This window comes from Mobula birostris, chromosome 10 (genome assembly GCF_030028105.1).
Source record: "Mobula birostris isolate sMobBir1 chromosome 10, sMobBir1.hap1, whole genome shotgun sequence".
Lineage (NCBI taxonomy): Eukaryota > Metazoa > Chordata > Chondrichthyes > Myliobatiformes > Myliobatidae > Mobula > Mobula birostris.
The window spans coordinates 58,854,638-58,873,104 of record NC_092379.1 but is presented as its reverse complement, the minus strand read 5'-3'; the positions used below and the strand labels follow the sequence as shown (position 1 = coordinate 58,873,104).

At 43.4% G+C, this 18,467-nt stretch overlaps 1 protein-coding gene across 1 annotated transcript in view; it reads left to right on the top strand.

Moving 5' to 3' along the window:
• Positions 1–572: 572 nt before the first annotated feature.
• Positions 573–18,467, top strand: part of chmp1b (charged multivesicular body protein 1B) — a 56,501-nt gene continuing 38,606 nt past the window's right edge. The window contains exons 1-5 of the mRNA XM_072271226.1: positions 573–680; positions 5,119–5,216; positions 8,318–8,464; positions 13,922–13,990; positions 14,957–15,064. Of these exons, the coding sequence (XP_072127327.1) occupies positions 662–680; positions 5,119–5,216; positions 8,318–8,464; positions 13,922–13,990; positions 14,957–15,064 (441 nt within the window). The 5' untranslated portion in view covers positions 573–661. The remainder of the gene's footprint in view (positions 681–5,118; positions 5,217–8,317; positions 8,465–13,921; positions 13,991–14,956; positions 15,065–18,467) is intronic.

Genomic DNA, 18,467 nt, shown 5'->3' with positions numbered 1-18,467 from the left:
AATGAGTAATTTTTTTTTACCCAGAGAGTAGCAAATCTGTGGAATTCTCTGCCACAGACTGCAGTGGAGGCCAAGAACTTGGGTATATTTAAGGCGGGAGTTGATCGTTTCCTGATCAGTCAGTCCGAATGGGGTTGAGTGGGATCCAGGATCAGCCATGATGGAATGGCAGCGCAGACTCGAAGGGCTGAATGGCCTAATTCTGCTCCTATTTCTTATGGTCTAAAAACGGAGAGCAGATTATTGAACACAGGAAGAGGAAACTGGAGGCCCATGAGTCAGTCCTCATCAGGGGTCAAAAGTTCAAAGTAAATTTGTCACCATAGAGAACTTCAGATTCATTTCCTTGCAGGCATTCACAGCAATACAAGGAACACAATAGAATCAATGAAAGACTACACCCAACAGGGCGGCAAACAACCAACGTGCAAAATACTACAAACTTAAAATACAAAAAGGAGGAAAACGTTATAAATGAATAGCAATAACTACAGAGAAGATGAGGTGAAGAGTAACTCCACAGTTCAGAACGCCGCCCGCACGGGGAAGGATCGGCCCCACGTGACACGGTGACGCGCACAGCGTCCGGTGACGTCACACTCGCAGTGAGCGGAAGCGGAAGGAGTGCGGTTTGTTGTGGTGGAAGTTCCGACTCTGAGCTATGTCGTCCAGTATGGAGAGTATCCTTGTTGTGTTGGGGTCGAGGGTGGGTGAGTGTGCGGGTCGGCGGGTGAGTGTGTCAGTTACCCACCGCTCGCTTTGGCTGGAGACGAGAGGGGCATCTGCGCTTGGTGTTGTGATTACCCCTGGCGAGAAGGGAGGGAGGGTGCTCTGGAATTTCCCAGGGAGGGGAGGAGCGGACCTGTCCCGAGGACAGCTGGTGTTAGTGTTAGTGATCGGCCCCATTGGAGGGGAGGGGTGATCTTCGACCCCGGCGGGAGAGAAGGATCTGTGAATACCCCATGGGTCAGTGTCTGTCATCACCCCGGGAAGAGGGGTGTTGGTGTTGACAGTTGTCGGAAGGGACAATTCTGGTCGACTTGCACCCCATACCACCAATCTGTCAAAGACCTTGTGGCTGCATCAGCCTCCCCACCTGTTTTCCATTAAGGGAACGCACCCTAACATCCTGGATTAAATCCTGTGGCGATCAGCAACTGGCTAAGGGCAGGTCTGTGTGTGGATCTAGTTACGTTAAGTGAAGCTCCACCAATAGACAACCTCCGAGGAAAACATCATACTTGACTCCAGTCATCTCTCTGGTAGTACTGCCAAAGGGAAGGGGGTGGGCCTCTCATCACCCCAATGGAAGGGGGGCTGTGATCACCCCAGTGGAAATGGAGGCTGGTGCAGTGACCATTCCAGAGGTGGGATGAGGGTGTGTGTGAACAGTCCTACTGGAGGTGGGGATGTTACTACAGCTGGGCTGGCCCTGCTGGAAGTGGGAGACACTTCAGTCACTGGTTCCTAGGCAGAGTATTACTCTGATCTGGGCCACGGTCATTTGCCGCTTTGTTTCATGTGTTTTTTTTTTTGTGAGAAATAATAGAATATTAGCTTTGGGAGTTGGGCATAATCAGACCATGGTACTCACAGCAGACCCTTGGGATTGAGGAGGGGGTGCTTCCACTCTTTCCGTGGGTGCTGAGGTGACTGACATCTAACCCACAAAGTGCACAGATGAGCTTGACAGGGTGGGCACCATCTCCACCTTTAATGAATGAGTTTGATAGTAGTTTTCAAGGAGGATCTAAGGTGGTCCTTTGATCTTTTCTTCCTGCATTCGGCTGCTGTTCAGAGCCTGGAATGGTAGTTTGGGAGTGTGGTATCATGCAGGCAAATGCTGTGGCCTACCCATTGAGGTAACAAGGACCTAATTGCTAACCTGCCTGTGGATTTGACAGTATCCTTCAATACATCAAGGTATATCAAGTAAGCAGTCCAAATCTCATAAGGCAGCAGTTGTTGCTGGTATACCGTGAGGTTCAGGGACTTTGGATGACCATAGCTGACAAGAACTGCCAGTAGTTTAAATCGAGTCAAGTACCCTCATTCCTTTATGCCAATCTTAGCAACAGAGCCATCTATTGAAATGAGTCAAATCACATTTTCAGTGATTTCTGTACCCATGAATAACTATTAAAGAACAAATTATTTTGTTTTTTATGCCCCACATGGCTGTGACCTCTCTGATGTAGACTACCCTGACCTACAAATAGAGTGACATTCCCTCATTGCTGCTGGGCTAAACTTTTGGAATAATGCGAGAGTAATTTTTCCAGGAAGAGTGCGGCAGCTGAAAAAAGTTGCTTCTCAGCTCTTAATTATGAAAAAAAAAGATAAATGCTGGCCTTGAAACACAACTTGAAGATTATAGACCTGATGTGGAGAAAGTGAGCAGAGACATGCTGAGCTATGGGGCCATTTTCTGTGCTGTGCAATTCTCCAGATCTATAAAATTCTTTTTCATAATCTCTACCCCCTCCAGTAACAATCATTGACTTGACTAGGCTCGGCATTTAAATCAGGACTCAGCAGGCCAGGCATCTATGAAAAAGAGTATAGTTGACATTTCAGGCTGAGACCCTCCTTCATCGGGACAGGAAACAAAGATAAGAAGTTAGAGCAGGAAGGTGGGGGGAGGAGGAAGTACAAGGTGGTACCGAGAGAGAGGGAGGGTTGAAATAAAGAGCTGGGAAGCTGATAGGTGAAAAAAATAAAGGCTGGAGAAGGGGGAAGGTAGAAGGCCATGAAATAAAGGGGACTGGGAAGAGCACCAAAGGGGGAGGTGATGCAGGTAAGGAAATGAGATGAGATATGGGAATGGTGAAGGGGGTAAAGAAATGAGATGAGATATGGAAATGGAAATGGTGAGGGGGGTAAGGAAATGAGATGAGATACGGAAACGGGAATGGGAATGGGGGGGTAAGGAAATGAGATGAGATAGGGAAATGGAAATGGGAATGATGAGGGGGGAGCGGTGCAGTGTGGCACTTATCAGAAGTTTGAGAAATCGATGTTCATGCTGTCAGGTTGGAGGCTCCCAGACGGTGGAGCAAGGTGGTGTTTCTCCAACCTGTGTATGGCCTCATTGCAACAGTAGAGGAGGCCATGGACTGACTTGTTGGAATGGGAATGGAAAGTGGAATTAAAATAGGTGGTTGCTGGTAAATCCTGCTTTTTCTGGTGGACGGCGTGTAGGTGCTCGGCGAAGCAGTATCCCAGTATCTCTGTCAGGTCTCACCGATATACAGGAGGTCACACTGGGAGCACTGGATACAGTAGATGACCCCAACAGACTCACAGGTGAAGTGTCACCTCACCTGAAAGGACTGTTTAGGGCCCTGAACGGTAGTGAGGGAGGAGGTATTGGAGCAGGTGTAGCATTTGTTCCACTTTCAAGGGTAAGTACCAGGAGAGAGATCAGTGGGGAAGGATGAATGGACAATGGAGTTGCTAGGGAGAGATCCCTACCAGAAGTGGGGTTGGGGGCGAAGGGAAATATGTTGGTGGAGGGGTCCTGGTGGAGATGGTGGAGGTTGCTGGACACAGAGGCTACTGTGGTGGCAGGTGAGAATGATAGGAACTCTGGTGAGGTGGCAGGAGGACGGGTCAAGGGCAGACGTGCACAAAATGGAAGAGATGCAGATGAAGGCATCATTGATGGAGGAGGGTAGCTCCTTTCTTTGAAGAAGAGGGACGTCTTCGTAGTTCTGGAATGAAAAGCCTCATCCTGAGAGCAGATGCGGTGAAGATGGAGGAACTGACAGAAGGGGATGGCATTTTCACAAGTGACAGGGTGGGAAGAGGTAAAGTCTAGGTGTGAGAATCAGTGGGTTTGTAAAAGCAATCAGTAGATATACTGTCTCCAGGGATAGAGACAGAGAGGTCAAGAAAGGGGAGGGAGGTGTTGGAAATGGACCAAATAAATTCACTGAAACAGCCCTTTCAGGTGAGGTGACACTTCACCTGTGAGTCTGTTGGGGTCACCTACTGTGTGCAGTGCCCCCAGTGTGGCCTCCTGTGTATCAGTGAGACCTGATGTAGATTGGGAGACCATTTTGCCGAGCAACTACGCTCCGTCCACCAGAAAAAGCAGGATCTCCCAGTGGCCACCCACTTCAATTCCACTTTCCATTCCCATTCCGATACGTCAATCCATGGCCCCTTCTACTGTCGCGATGTGGCCACACTCGGGTTGGAGGAACACATTATATTCTGTTTGGGTAGGCTCCAACCTGATGGCATGAACATCGATTTCTCCAACTTTGGTAATTGCGGCCCCCCCCCCCCTTCAGCATTGCCATTTTCCTATCTCATCTCCTCACCTTACCTGCCCATCACCTCCCTCTGGTGCTCTTCCCCCTCCCCTTCTTCCATGGTCTTTTATCAGATTTTTCTTCTCCAGCCTTTATCTTTTTCACCTATCAGCTTCCCAGCTCTTTACTTCACCCCTCCCTCTCTCCCGGTTTCACCTACCACCTACCACCTTGTACTTCCTTCCCCCCCCCCCACCTTCTTGCTCTAACTTCTCTTTTTTTTTGCAGTCCTGATGAAGGGTGTCGGCCTGAAACATCGACTGTTTACTCTTTTCTATAGATGCTGCCTGGCTGCTGAGTTCCAGCATTCTGTGTGTGTTGCTTTGGATTTCTAGTATCTGCTGGTATTCTTGTCTTTGTATTATCGTAAAATGATTGAAGATCCTCACTTTTTCCTTATGTTACTGGCTCTGCTAACCCTCAGGTCAATCATCGTAGACTCATCATATATAGTCTGGTGTGATCTGGAGTATTGCAATTTACTGTTTATCTAAACAGTGAAAACCATAGTTACAGTTATTTATCATGTCAACCAGCTCAGCTAATTATTGTGTTTGAGTTTAAAGAGCTTTAATGCCTTTAGTATCAGAATCTAATTAATAGTTAATGCTGTTTAATGTGGTTGAATTTATGTTTTGTTTCAAACACATTGAACTATTTTGTTCTAAAATGACTTATTGCTTTTATTCTAGCACTTCTTATGTGGCATTGCAGCAGTAAGGAGCGTTTAAACATTACTACTTGTCTTTTCTGGTTAGTGGGAGTCATTTTGGACGTTATGTCCTTAACGTTTCTTCAGAAAACTTGTTTAATCTTAAGTTTGCTGCAAAGGAACTTTCCAGAAATGCCAAAAAGTGTGATAAAGAAGAAAAAGCAGAAAAAGCCAAAATCAAAAAGGTAATTAATTAGCTGTCTGGTCGTAAAATTCGTGCCATGTATGTTTCATCATCGTGTTTCCTGAGCACCATTCTCATTGCCACAGACAAACTTTGTTCCATTTACCTGTCACCTGCTAGTCCTTTTGTCCAAATTTGTGCATGAGCATTTAACAAATTTCATCAGATTGGCTCCATTTTTATGGTATAGAATGTGTGATATTGAGAAATATGTCCTCGTGTTATAGTTCCCCCCGAGAACAGGATCATCCACATCCTAGATTACTTAACATTATCAGGTAGTTGTTTAAAGGATCAAGCTCATGACTCGCAGTTTTCAGAATCTATCTATTGGGACCTTTTGAATCGTGCAGAAACTACAATGTTCTGTTGAGTGTTTTGGAATGATTTTACTGATTTCCAAACAGATGTTTTTCCGGTGAAAATATTTGTAATGGTCTAAGTATCTGAACCAGTTGATTGGTTGAATATCAGTCGATAGCAGCAACAGGATTATTATAGAGAATAGCAAGAAATTCAAAAGGAATGTTTTTGTCTTGGTTACTAAATTGTCCTGTTTATGATAAATCCGGAAGCCACTGTTGAGTGTGAACCTCTTTGTAGATTATCTGTTGTACATGTGTCTGTTTACTGATAGAAAGTATGATTGAATTGGATTGTGAAGTGTTCTAACTGCCGTTAAAAGAAAAATGTTGCTTTTATTTAGTATAATTTAGTTAGTTCAGATGGTCAGGATAAATAGATACATCACTTATGTCTGACACTATCCAAAAATACATTTTAATCCCAAACTACTCTTGGGCACGAGCTGCATAGGTTTTCTTACAGTTCAGATAATCAATTGTTCAATAGTTATCAATATAAACAAAATCATTTTCAAAGTTGATGCAGCTTTAACTCATTTTGATATGTTTTACAATCAGCACTATGTTGCTTCACACCACTGTTCTAATCCACAGTTCAGATCATTTAGCAAATGATTGAATCACACACTCTGAGAATGGGAGAGTTAGTATCCAGTTCTGACAAAAACAGCTATCTCCCAAGCAGGCTACGTTACTAGATAGATGTTTAATGTGCATAGATTTTTTTTTTGGGACTTGAGTTCAAAGGCAATTCAAATTGACAGTAAAGAAATCAGTGAAGTGCTGATATTTCTCAATTACCAACATATCCACAGCAATGCATTCTGTCAGAAGTTACATTCTACAAACCAGTAACCAGTGTAGACAATGAATGTTGCCAAACAGTTTCTAACTAGCATCAGTTGTGTGCACTTGTGTGCCCATTAAACACTACGCTGTGCTTAGAGTGAACTGTTTTTAAAGTGTGCCTGTTGCGTATGTTTGTGCTTAGAAGGTAATGATTGTTGTCACTGATAGCTGGCAAGAAATAAACAGCAAGACAATTCAGAGCTGTTTTTTGTTCACTGTGGTTTCAAGCATTCAGGCTTGGAGATGCCAGAGATGGTAGTGAGTGAAAATGAAGCTATGTTACTGTTCCAACAACTTGAAGGTATCTTCAGTCATCTTGAATGTTACAATGAAAATGAAGATTTGGAAGATGCAATCATCAAAATCAATGTGTGAAAGCACTCCGTTGCCTGCAATAGGTATCTGTGCTGATTTTGGTAATTTACAGTCAATCAAAAGATTATGGCAGCATTCATTGGATGAAATCCTCCATCAACCACTACAAACGTATTAGGAACCTATAAAGTTTTATAGTACTGGTGTTCTGTATTTCATCTTAATACTTAATTTGTTACTCAGATAGTTTGTCTTGTTAATACCTTTTTAACTATTTGCATGAAACTTTGGCTAATTGGGCTAGCATTTAATTGGAACAAAATGTACTGGTTCCGATGTGTCCCAGTTAACCGGCATTTACTATATTCAGAAGTCTGTCAGTCCCAACCTCCGACTTTCCCAATAACCAGTCTATAGCCCTCAGATTTAAGACCTTCTGCATTAATGTATTTCTATTACTCTCAGTTGTCAATGGCCAAGCAACAGGAAAGGAAAATACATACATTTCAGCATGATGGATTTCTACATTAAATATGCTATTTAAATGGAAGTTGGTGGTCTAAAGCTGCAAGTCAAACTTACAAATCAGCAGTTAAAATCTAGAATTTTTTTCTAGAATAAAATAAATAATTACTCTATTAATCCCACTGGGTAAATTTAGGGGTTTATTCATGAAATTGTCTACCAATTGTCACTCCAAACTTTGAAAATTCTTAGTATGAAAGATAATTAGCAGGATTTTAATAGGTGAAATATAGTCTTAAAGGGTGCAATGGCTTTCTGCTGAAATGTTTGAGGTAAACTTTGCATATCCTCAACGACACACATAAAATGCTGGAGGAACTCAGCATGTCAGACAGCATCTATGGAAAGGATTAAGCTGTTAATGTTTCAGGCCGAGACCTTTCTTCACGACTTCATTTGCATTACTTCATTTTTATTACAAGAATTTGGCTTTCATATTCCTTTGAAGTTGACTCATTTTTATAGGATAATCTATAATTTCCTCTTGAAAAATAACACAACAGTATTATTTACTGGAGTTTCTAACTGGACAATTTTTTGCTGTGAAGGATCAGTGGACCCTCTTTTTAGAATCATATACCAGTATATTTTTGAGGTAATTTATATTACTTGTGCATTATTTTAGATGTGCTGTACAGCTGCAGCTGATGAATCAAAGCAAAATAGAATCTGTGTACAAATTGTGATGTATTTATCATCCAAGATAAATAGTCAAACCAGCAAGTGTTATGGGAAAGTTGATGTGTGAAATGTTAGCTTTTGTGGACTAGAATTAAGCAATGTACACATGCTTTCTGTAACATTAACTGTCTCTAAAACTGATATTATTGTTTCTGAAAGTCATTGGTTTGTATTGTGTGTGATTCTTTTTCCTTGACAGAGGTTTGCAAATGCACTGCAATAGAAACAAAACCAATTCATAGGGTATTGAAAGGAAAATCTTAGATACAACGTTAAATAATATTAATAGTTGTAATTAGCCCTTTGCTAATTCTGGACTCAAAGCTTAATTTTCAGTTTTCAAATGTCTACTTTATTACATTTACAGGCAATTCAAAAAGGTAATACGGAAGTAGCAAGAATACACGCAGAAAATGCAATCCGGCAAAAGAATCAGTCCATCAACTTTCTGCGAATGAGTGCAAGAGTGGATGCAGTGGCTGCGCGCGTTCAGAGCGCAGTTACAATGGGCAAGGTACTCAATTCCAAGCTGCTACGTCTATATCTGAGTCAATGGGAAAATAAATCCAGGCTATTTGACATGCTGTATTGAAGTTGACTGGTGTTATAGTTTTGTATATCAGCACAAGAATGTTTATCGGTGGACAGTATTGTATTATACAATTTGGATGGTTAATTTGTCATTAAGAGATAGAGACAGACTCACATCAGCTTTGTGTGACAAATTAGCTGTGTTATTTCCTGCCTCCAAAATCTATTCCCAACATAGTCTGTTCTGACTGAAAAATTGTGTGCGTGAACCTAAATCACACTGCCAAAGGAGGGGGTGAAATCAGATACTAAATTTTATAATGCGTTTAGACAGGCACTTCAGTGGGCAAAGCATTGAAGGATATGTTCCTGGTGTGTGAAAATAGATTTCGTGTCAACAGGGAACAACACTACATTAGTCGAGTCATCTGTTGTCGGCCCCCAACCAACACATATTCCACTCTCCCCTCTTACCCCTCCTCACAGTCCCCCACCCTGCTCTCATGACTATACCCCTTCCCCACACGAAACCACCATGGTGGGCTTCACAGCTGAACAGGTGAGAAGACAGCTGAAACGTCTCAACCCAAGCAAGGCTGATGGTGTCAGTACCAGGGTGCTCAAAGCCTGTGCCCCTCAGCTATGTGGAGTACTTCGCCACGTATTCAACCTGAGCCTGAGTCTCCGGAGGGTTCCTGTGCTGTGGAAGACGTCCTGCCTCGTCCCTGTGCTGAAGACGCCGCGCCCCAGCGGCCTCAATGACTACAGACCGGTGGCATTGACCTCCCACACCATGAAGACCCTGGAGCTGCTCCGGCCTATGATCAGGCCACACTTAGATCCCCTCCAGTTGGCCTACCAGCCCCGACTAGGAGTTGAGGATGCCATCGTCTACCTGCTGAACTGTGTCTACGCCCACCTGGACAAGCCAGCGAGCACTGTGAGGGTCATGTTTTTTGACTTCTCCAGTGCGTTCAACACCATCCGCCCTGCTCTGCTGGGGGAGAAGCTGACAGCAATGCAGGTAGATGCTTCCCTGGTATCATGGATCCTTGATTACCTGACTGGCAGACCACAGTACGTGTGCTTGCAACACTGTGTGTCCGACAGTGATCAGCAGCACTGGGGCTCCACAGGGGACTGTCTTGTCTCCCTTTCTCTTCACCATTTACACCTCGGACTTCAACTACTGCACAGAGTCTTACCATCTTCAGAAGTTTTCTGATGACTCTGCCATAGTTGGATGCATCAGCAAGGGAGACGAGGCTGAGTACAGGGCTACGGTAGGAAACTTTGTTACATGGTATGAGCAGAATTATCTGCAGCTTAATGTGAAAAAGACTAAGGAGCTGGTGGTAGACCTGAGGAGAGCTAAGTTACTGGTGACCCCTGCTTCCATCCAGGGGGCAGGGTGGACATGGTGGAGGATTACAAATACCTGGGGATATGACTGGTCAAAGAACACTGAGGCTGTCTACAAGAAGGGTCAGAGCCATCTCTATTTCCTGAGGAGACTGTGGTCCTCTAACATCTGTTGGACAATGCTGAGGATGTTCTACGAGTCTGTGGTGGCCAGTGCTATCATGTTTGCTGTTGTGTGCTGGGGCAGCAGGCTGAGGGTAGCAGACACCAACAGAATCAACAAACTCATTCGTAAGGTCAGTGATGTTGTGGGGATAGAACTGGACTCTCTGACGGTGGTGTCTGAAAAGAGGATGCTGTCCAAGTTGCATGCCATCTTGGTCAATGTCTCCCATCCACTACATAATGTACTGGGTGGGCACAGGAGTACATTCAGCCAGAGACTCATTCCACCGAGATGCAGCACAGAGCGTCATAGGAAGTCATTCCTGCCAGAGATCACTAATTCCATGATTCCCTTGTCTATACAACTCTCCCCACAAATCTCTCTCTCAGCACTTAACCCTGCAAGTGGTCAAAGTGCTACACTGGCCATTCACCTCCAAGCAGGGCTCCAAACAGTCCTTACAGGCGAGGCAGCATCTTAGCTATGGATCTGCTAGGGTTGTCTATTGTGTCCAGTGCTCCTGATCTGGCCTTCTCTACACTGGTGAGACCAGTATAAATTGAAAATTGGGGGCCGCTTCGTCGAGCGTCTCCGCTCCATCTGCCAAAAGTGGAACTTCCCAGTGGCCAAACATTTTAATTCTGGTTCCCATTTCCATTCCAACATGTCGGTCCACGGCTTCCTCTTGTGTCATGATGAGGTCACTCTCAGGGTGGAGGAGCAACACCTTATATACCATCTGGGTAGCCTCCAAGCTAATGGCATGAATATTGATTTCTCCTTCTGGTAAAAAAAATCCTTCCCTCTCCCCTCTTCTTCTATTCACCACCCTGACCTCTTACCTCTTCTCACCTGCCTATCCCCCTCCTCATTTCCTTTCTCCTACGGTCCACTCTCCTCTCCTATCAGATTCTCACTTCTCCAGCCCTTTACCTTTCCCTCCCTCCTGGCTTCACCTATCACCTTCTAGCTATCCTCCTCCCCGCCCCACCTTTTTATTCTGGCTTCTTGCCCCTTCCTTTCCAGTCCTGGAGAAGGGTCTCGGCCCAAAACGTCAACTGTTTGTTCATTTCCGTAGATGCTGCCTGACCTGCTGAGTTCCTCCAGCATTTTGCTCGTGTTACTCTCGATTATCAGCATCTGCGGAATTTCTCGGGTTTATAAATTCTGTCAAAAATACACCTTTTGCAGGTACCAATCATGTTATTTTTGCACTTTTCCTAAATCTTTTTACTGATCAGCTCCTCCATGTCCATTGGTGTCCTATAGAATACTCCCAAAAGAGTGATGGCTCCCTTGCTGTTTCTGACTTCCACCCACACCAACTCGGTAGGCGATCCTGCAGCTGTGATAGCATCTCCAGTTAGCAGTGACGTTCCTTTAAATCCCTCCTTGTCCTTTTTGAAACATCTATACCTTGCAACATTGAGCAGCCAGCCATGCCCTTGCAACAGCTGTCTCTATAATGACGAAATCATATTTTGATAAACTGATTGATCTGTATTTTATTTTAAATAAGATCCATGCTTCATCGCCCTCACGCATCCAACTGACTGCATTTATGCCTTACCCTTCCTCACAGTCTGCACATTAATTTTATACCGACTATTCGACTGAGTGCCACAGTTCAGTTCCCGTGCCCCTGCCAACCTCGTCTAACCTCTCCCCGACATCGCTAGCAAACCTGCTCACAATCACCTTGAGTTCAGATGCAACCTGTCCTTTTTGTACAGGTCATACCCTCGCAAGAAGAGATCCCAATGATCTATAAATCCGACACCCTACCCCCATGTACCGACTCTTCAGTCACACATTTGTCTGCTATATATTCCTCCCTCACAGGCATGTGGAACAGACTGCAATCCAGCCAGTGATTCCTACCCTTGAGGTCCCTCTCTTTAGGTTCCTTCTTAACTCCTTATGTTCTCTCTCCAGGGTCTTATTGCTTTTGTTAGCTATATTGTTGGTACCAATGTATACCACAACTCCTGGCTGCTCAAACTCTCCCTTAAGAATGCTGTGAATTTGATCTGAGACCTCTCTGACCCTTGCACCTGAGAGGCAACATACGAAGCAGAAGTCTTGCTCTCTTCAACAGAGTCCCCTGTTTGTTCTCCTATCCAGTGAATCTCCTATCACTACCACTCTGCTTTTCTCCCCCATTCCTTTCAGAGCCACAGGACCAGACTCAGTCTCAGAGACCTGGTTGTTCCCTCCCCCCAGCATCCCCACAATGATATCCAAAGTGGTATACTTTATTGAATGGAGCAACCTCAGGTGTATTCTGCAATAGACTTCCTTCCTCTCTTCTTACAGACACCAGCTACCTGCCTTCTGCATCTTAGGTGAGACTAGCTTTCTGTAACTCTGCTCTATCTACCCCTCAGCATCCAGCTCCAGCTCCAGTTTGCTAATGTGGTCTGCAAAGAGCTGTAGCTGGGTCCACTACTCACAGCTACTCACAGGCCCACTATTGTTTGTCACTGAAATGAATAAGCTGGAAGGTAATGTAGATTCATAAGTTTGCAGATGACACTGACTTTGTGGTGTAGTGGGGAAGCGAGCAAGGGAACAGCGGGTGGAATTTAATTCACACAAGTGCAAACTGATGCATTTTGGGGAGGTAAACCAGGACAGGACTCCCCTGGGAAGTGTTGTAGGACAGAGAGGCTGAAGGGTACAGTCACAGAGTTCCCTGAAACTGACAGACTGGGCGATGAAGAAGGTGCATGGCAGTCAGGGCGCTGAATACAGGAGTATACAAGCCACAGCTGTACAAATCATTGGTGAGACCACACCTGGAATAATCTGGTCACAACATTGTGGAAATATATGATTAAGCTGTGATAAGATGTACAATGATGCTGCTGAGTGTGGAGAGCTTGACTCTTTTATTCATTTGAATGAGAATATCATTGTCAATGGTTGCTAAGTTTACTAATGACACCAAAATTGGTGGCATTATGTATAGTGAAGTGTGTTATCTAAGAGAGTCTTATAAAGCAAGAGACCTGGGAGTACAGATACAGTTAGACAAGGTGGTAATTAAAGCATTTGGCTAGCTTTTATTGCACTGGGCAGGGCATTGAGTCCAGGAGTTGGGAGACGTAATGACTGTTGAAGTTATTGGTGAGACCACACTTGGACTGTTGTGTGAAGTCTGGTCACCCTGCTATAGAAGGGATCTCATTAAAAAAAATAGAGAAAATATTTTACTGGGATTTTTTAATTGCTTGAATTAGAAGGGAGGCTGGGTTGATTAGAACTATATTCCCAGACGTTTAAGAGGCTGAGGGGTGACCTCATAGAGATTTATAAAATATAAGGGGCATAATCACAGTCTTTTTCCTAGGTGGGGTGAGGGAGGGTCACAAGTTCAAGGGTATGGGTTCAAGGTAAGTCACGAAAGATTTGAAAGACCAGAGGGGAGGGTAGTGGGTATATAGAATGAGTTGCCAGAGGAAATGATGGAAACTGCAGTGTCTGACAGATATTTTGACTCTTACATGGATAGGAATACATCTCTGTTCTGGTGAAGGGCAGGGGCTTCCAGAATTGTCACTTGTCTTAAATTGCTGCTGAGTCCTCTTCCAAGTCAGGAATGAAATGGAAGTTGGATGTGAAGCATTAGCAGTGTAGGAGCTACGTCATCAAGAGTAAAATCAAGACTATCACTATCTACAATCTACATCATTCTGTTCAACCAATCAACAAATTTATTATCTGCTATGGTCGGACAAGAATCTAGTCTTCATTTGCATTGCAAGTTTACTCAACTGTTAACTGCATGACAAATGCTGTCCCTGTATGTTTGTTCGTGGAGTGACATGTATAGTATTAGTGAGTCGCTACTAATTGATCATGACGGTGAGGTACTTTCTGCACTTGACTGATGATAATGTTTTATTTTAGGTAACCAAATCGATGGCAGGAGTTGTCAAATCCATGGATGTCACCTTAAAAAGTATGAACCTGGAAAAGGTATCTGTTAATATAAATGACCTGTCATTGCTGTCATTGTGGTTGGATGTTTCACAATATTGTGTTCAAACAAAAAAAAGGAAGATTCTGACTTTTCTTTCATTCCCTGTGTATTCTGTAATATTTTGGAGACATGATTAAGTCAGGTTGTGGACCCACCCATGACCCAGTTGGATCTGGTCAAAAAAGTGGTTGACATTGGCAGTCAGAAATAGAAGGAACATACAGTTAGGAAGTAGTGTTTATAATCACTCAGGCCTCCCTTCCACAAGATATAAAATAAAACTATATTTGTGATATATTCTTGAATCATTATTGTAAATCAGAATATTTTCAGCATTTACTGTTTTGACTATTATAGTAAATGATTTGTATGAACACATTTCTTCCGTGTAAAAAGGAGGAGTGCATCAGCCCACCTTGTACTACTGATTGCTGGGTGGATGCTGAAATATTCAGAAGATTGACTCTGAGGGCATTTATGCTGTGACATCAAAGCAACATGTTGCATTTTGGTGCTCTGATGTTGATTTGGAGCGGAAGACTTTTCAAACTGTGAGGGCAGTATAAAGTTGTGAACTGTTGTTTGTAATGTGATAGTGATATGGCAACAACAGAAATTTAATACAATTTAGATATGTCAGTAACAATGCAATTTTAATAGAAAAAATGAAGTAACATCAATTTCAGAGGTCAATTTTGTGTTGCATTAAACAATATTTGAATAGTATATCGTTAGTTGTGGTTGATTATGAAAGAAGATGATCATTTTGAATCAGCATAAGACACAGGAAAAGAAGTACCAGAATGGAAAGTTAATTCAATTTTGTGATGAACTTAACAATGCACAATTGCAGGAAGAAAGGAGTGAGTGCAGGACATTATTAGTGCAATAATTTGTGTGTAGTCCTCCTGAGAATCATCAGGCAACTTGTATAGTAATATTGTTACTTCTTTACCTTATAGATTTCTGCCCTAATGGATAAATTTGAACATCAGTTTGAAACGTTAGATGTACAGACCCAGCAGATGGAGGACACTATGAGCAGTACCACAACTCTAACTACACCACAGGTGAGGGATACAGATATCATCTGTTTCGGATTTATCAAATCAGTCTGATTTCTGACACTGATCATTTCCTTTTTTTAATTTACCATCACCATGAAAATTGGTAGAAGAGGTTCATCTTTAATTCTAACATTCAGGAGAAAGTTCAAATTGTGGCCAGTATCCTTGTTAGATTTGATTAAATAATTATATTTAATTACAAATTCGAACAAACCCTTCGTTTTGAAACTCTGTAAGCAACCTGTTGGTTACTTTATCCCGAGCTTTTTACAAGTGAAACTGAAGGCAGGCATTTTTGATAAATGGGTGCATCATTGAGGTGATAATACCACTGAAGCCTTGTTCTCCTGCAATATCTTGATCGGATTCACTAATGTATGTTAAATCAGTGACAGCATGGTATCAGCAAGGTGGAAAATATCTTGCCTACAATGGCTTTCTCAAGATTGGGAAATGTACCATCCAGTGGAAGGACTTTTCCATACCAGAGTCGAATGCATGACTCCATACACAGTAATATTACCTACCTATTTCTCAAGAAAGTTTTAACCCTGTCTCTTTGAGACGACTAAAACTTAGAGTTCTGCTGGAGAGCTAAAAGAAAATGAATAAACGTAGCTGTTGGTTAAAGGGAAATTTTGAATTATTTCCATGTGATCAATGTAAGTGCACTTTCAGTACTCAACCCACCATAACCAAATGGAGGTAGAGTACACTGAGCCTGTCAGTGTACAAGGGTACAGAACAACTCTCAGTACTCAACCCACCATAACCAAATACAGGCAGAGTACACTGAGCCTGTCAGTGTACAAGGGTACAGAACAACTCTCAGTACTCAACCCACCATAACCAAATACAGGCAGAGTACACTGAGCCTGTCAGTGTACAAGGGTACAGAACAACTCTCAGTACTCAACCCACCATAACCAAATACAGGCAGAGTACACCGAGCCTGTCAGTGTGCAAAGGTTACAGAACAGCTTTCACCACTCAACCCACCATAACCAAATACAGGCAGAGTACACTGAGCCTGTCAGTGTACAAGGGTACAGAACAGCTTGACATGATGTTTCTTACAGTTGGTTTTCTCACTGAAAATTCTAGGCTCTTCTATCTTTATTTATTTTTTTGCGCGTGCGAGTCTGTGCGTGCGCGTCTGCGTGTCGGTGCATGCGTCCGTGATGTCTTTTTCATGGCTTTTGCAAGGTGCAGAGCGGAGAGAGAGAGACTGTGTGGCACGCCACTCCTCACACAGACATTTTCGCAGTATTTTCCCTTTTATTTTACAAGGTTGAGTTGCGATCTCGACACTCAACCCGGCACAGATGGAAAGCATACTTGGGAGCGGACCCGACTAGTTTCGAACCCGGGAACCTCCACTCCCGTGTCCGGCGCCAATGTCTTTGCGCCACCAGCCGGCCCGACTCTTCTATCTTTATATTTTGGTGTGCCCTGCATTTCTCATCCCTTCAGTCTGAGAGACACAAGTGTTGCCAGGGAGTGCACCTACTTTTGACTGTGTGAAGTCTTGAGGCTTTTAAGCACATGTTTTTCATTCCCCATTTCCATTTCTTGAGGGCAGTTTCCTATGCTGAAAACATGATCTTCAGTTACTTTCCTAAAAAGTGGAAAGTTGAGTGTGCAATATTCAGTTTGATAATAGATTGCCTAAAGTAATAGCTTTTTTACCGGAATTGGTAATTGTCTGAGAGCTTATGCCAGATGAAAGTAATTTTAACTGAACAGAAGTATGCTGCTACATATAATGTTCATTTTTATTCCTTTACTTCTACCCTTGCCCTCCTTTCTGATTACGTGAAAAGCCAGTCCAGTCAAGCATAACAGGCAAAATGCTTGATATTAAACTCTCAACTCCATTATTACCTCAAACCCAGCACCAATATAGCTGCTAAACTAAATATAACTTGGCACATAATGCCTCATCCTGATCAGAAAGTTGTTAAGGTTTATCTTCAAAGGAATATGATTAGGAGTAGTCAGCATGGCTTTGTCAAGGGCAGGTTGTGCCTTACGAGCCAGACTGAATTTTTTTGAGGATGTGACTAAACACATTGATGAAGGAAGAGCAGTAAATGTCTTGTATATGGATTTCAGCTAGGCATTTGATAAGGTACCCCATGCAAGGCTTATTGAGAAAGTAAGGAGGCATGGGATCCAAGGGGACATTGCTTTGTGGATCCAGAACTGGCTTGCCCACAGAAGACAAAGTGTGGTTGTAGACGGGTCATATTCTACATGGAGGTCGGTCACCAGTGGTGTGCCTCAGGGATCTGTTCTGCGACCCTTACTGTTTGTGATTTTTATAAATGACATGGATGAGGAAGTGGAGGGATGGGTTAGTAAGTTTGCGGATGACACAAAGGTTCGAGGTGTTGTGGATAGTGTGGAGGGCTGTCAGAAGTTACAGTGGGACATTGATAGGATGCAAAACTAGGCTGACAAGTGGCAGACGGAGTTCAACCCAGATAAGTGTGAAGTGGTTCATTTTGGTAGGTCAAATACAGTATGATGGCAGAATATAGTATTAATGGTAAGACTCTCAGCAGTGTGGAGGATCAGAGGGATCTTGGGGTCCGAGACCATAGGACACTCAAAGCAGTTGTGCAGGTTGGCTCTGTGGTTAAGAAGGCATATGGTGTATTGGCCTTCATCAATCGTGGAATTGAATTTAGGAGCCGAGAGGTAATGTTGCTGCTATATATATCTAGGACCCTGGTCAGACCACACTTGGATTACTGTACTCAGTTCTGGTCGCCTCACTACAGGAACGATGTGGAAGCCATAGAAAGGGTGCAGAGGAGATTTACAAGGATGTTGTCTGGATTGGGGAGCATTCCTTATAAGAATAGGTTGAGTGAACTCGGCCTTTTCTCCTTGGAGCGACGGAGGATGAGAGGTGACCTGATAGAGGTGTATAAGATGATGAGAGGCATTGATCGCGTGGATAGTCAGAGGCTTTTTCATAGAACATAGAATAGTACAGCACAGTACAGGCCCTTCGGCCCACAATGTTGTGCCGACCCTTAAACCCTGCCTCCCATATAACCCCCCACCTTAAGTTCCTCCATATACCTGTCTAGTAGTCTCTTAAATTTCACTGGTGTATCTGCCTCCACCACTGACTCGGGCAGTGCATTCCACGCACCAACCACTCTCTGAGTAAAAAACCTTCCTGTAATATCCCCCTTGAACTTCCCACCCCTTACCTTAAAGCCATGTCGTCTTGCACTGAGCACTGGTGCACTGGTGTCCACTCTATTTATTCCTCTTAATATCTTGTATACCTCTATCATATCTCCTCTTATCCTCCTCCTCTCCAAAGAGTAAAGCCCTAGCTCCCTTAATCTCTGATCATAATGCATACTCTCTAAACCAGGCAGCATCC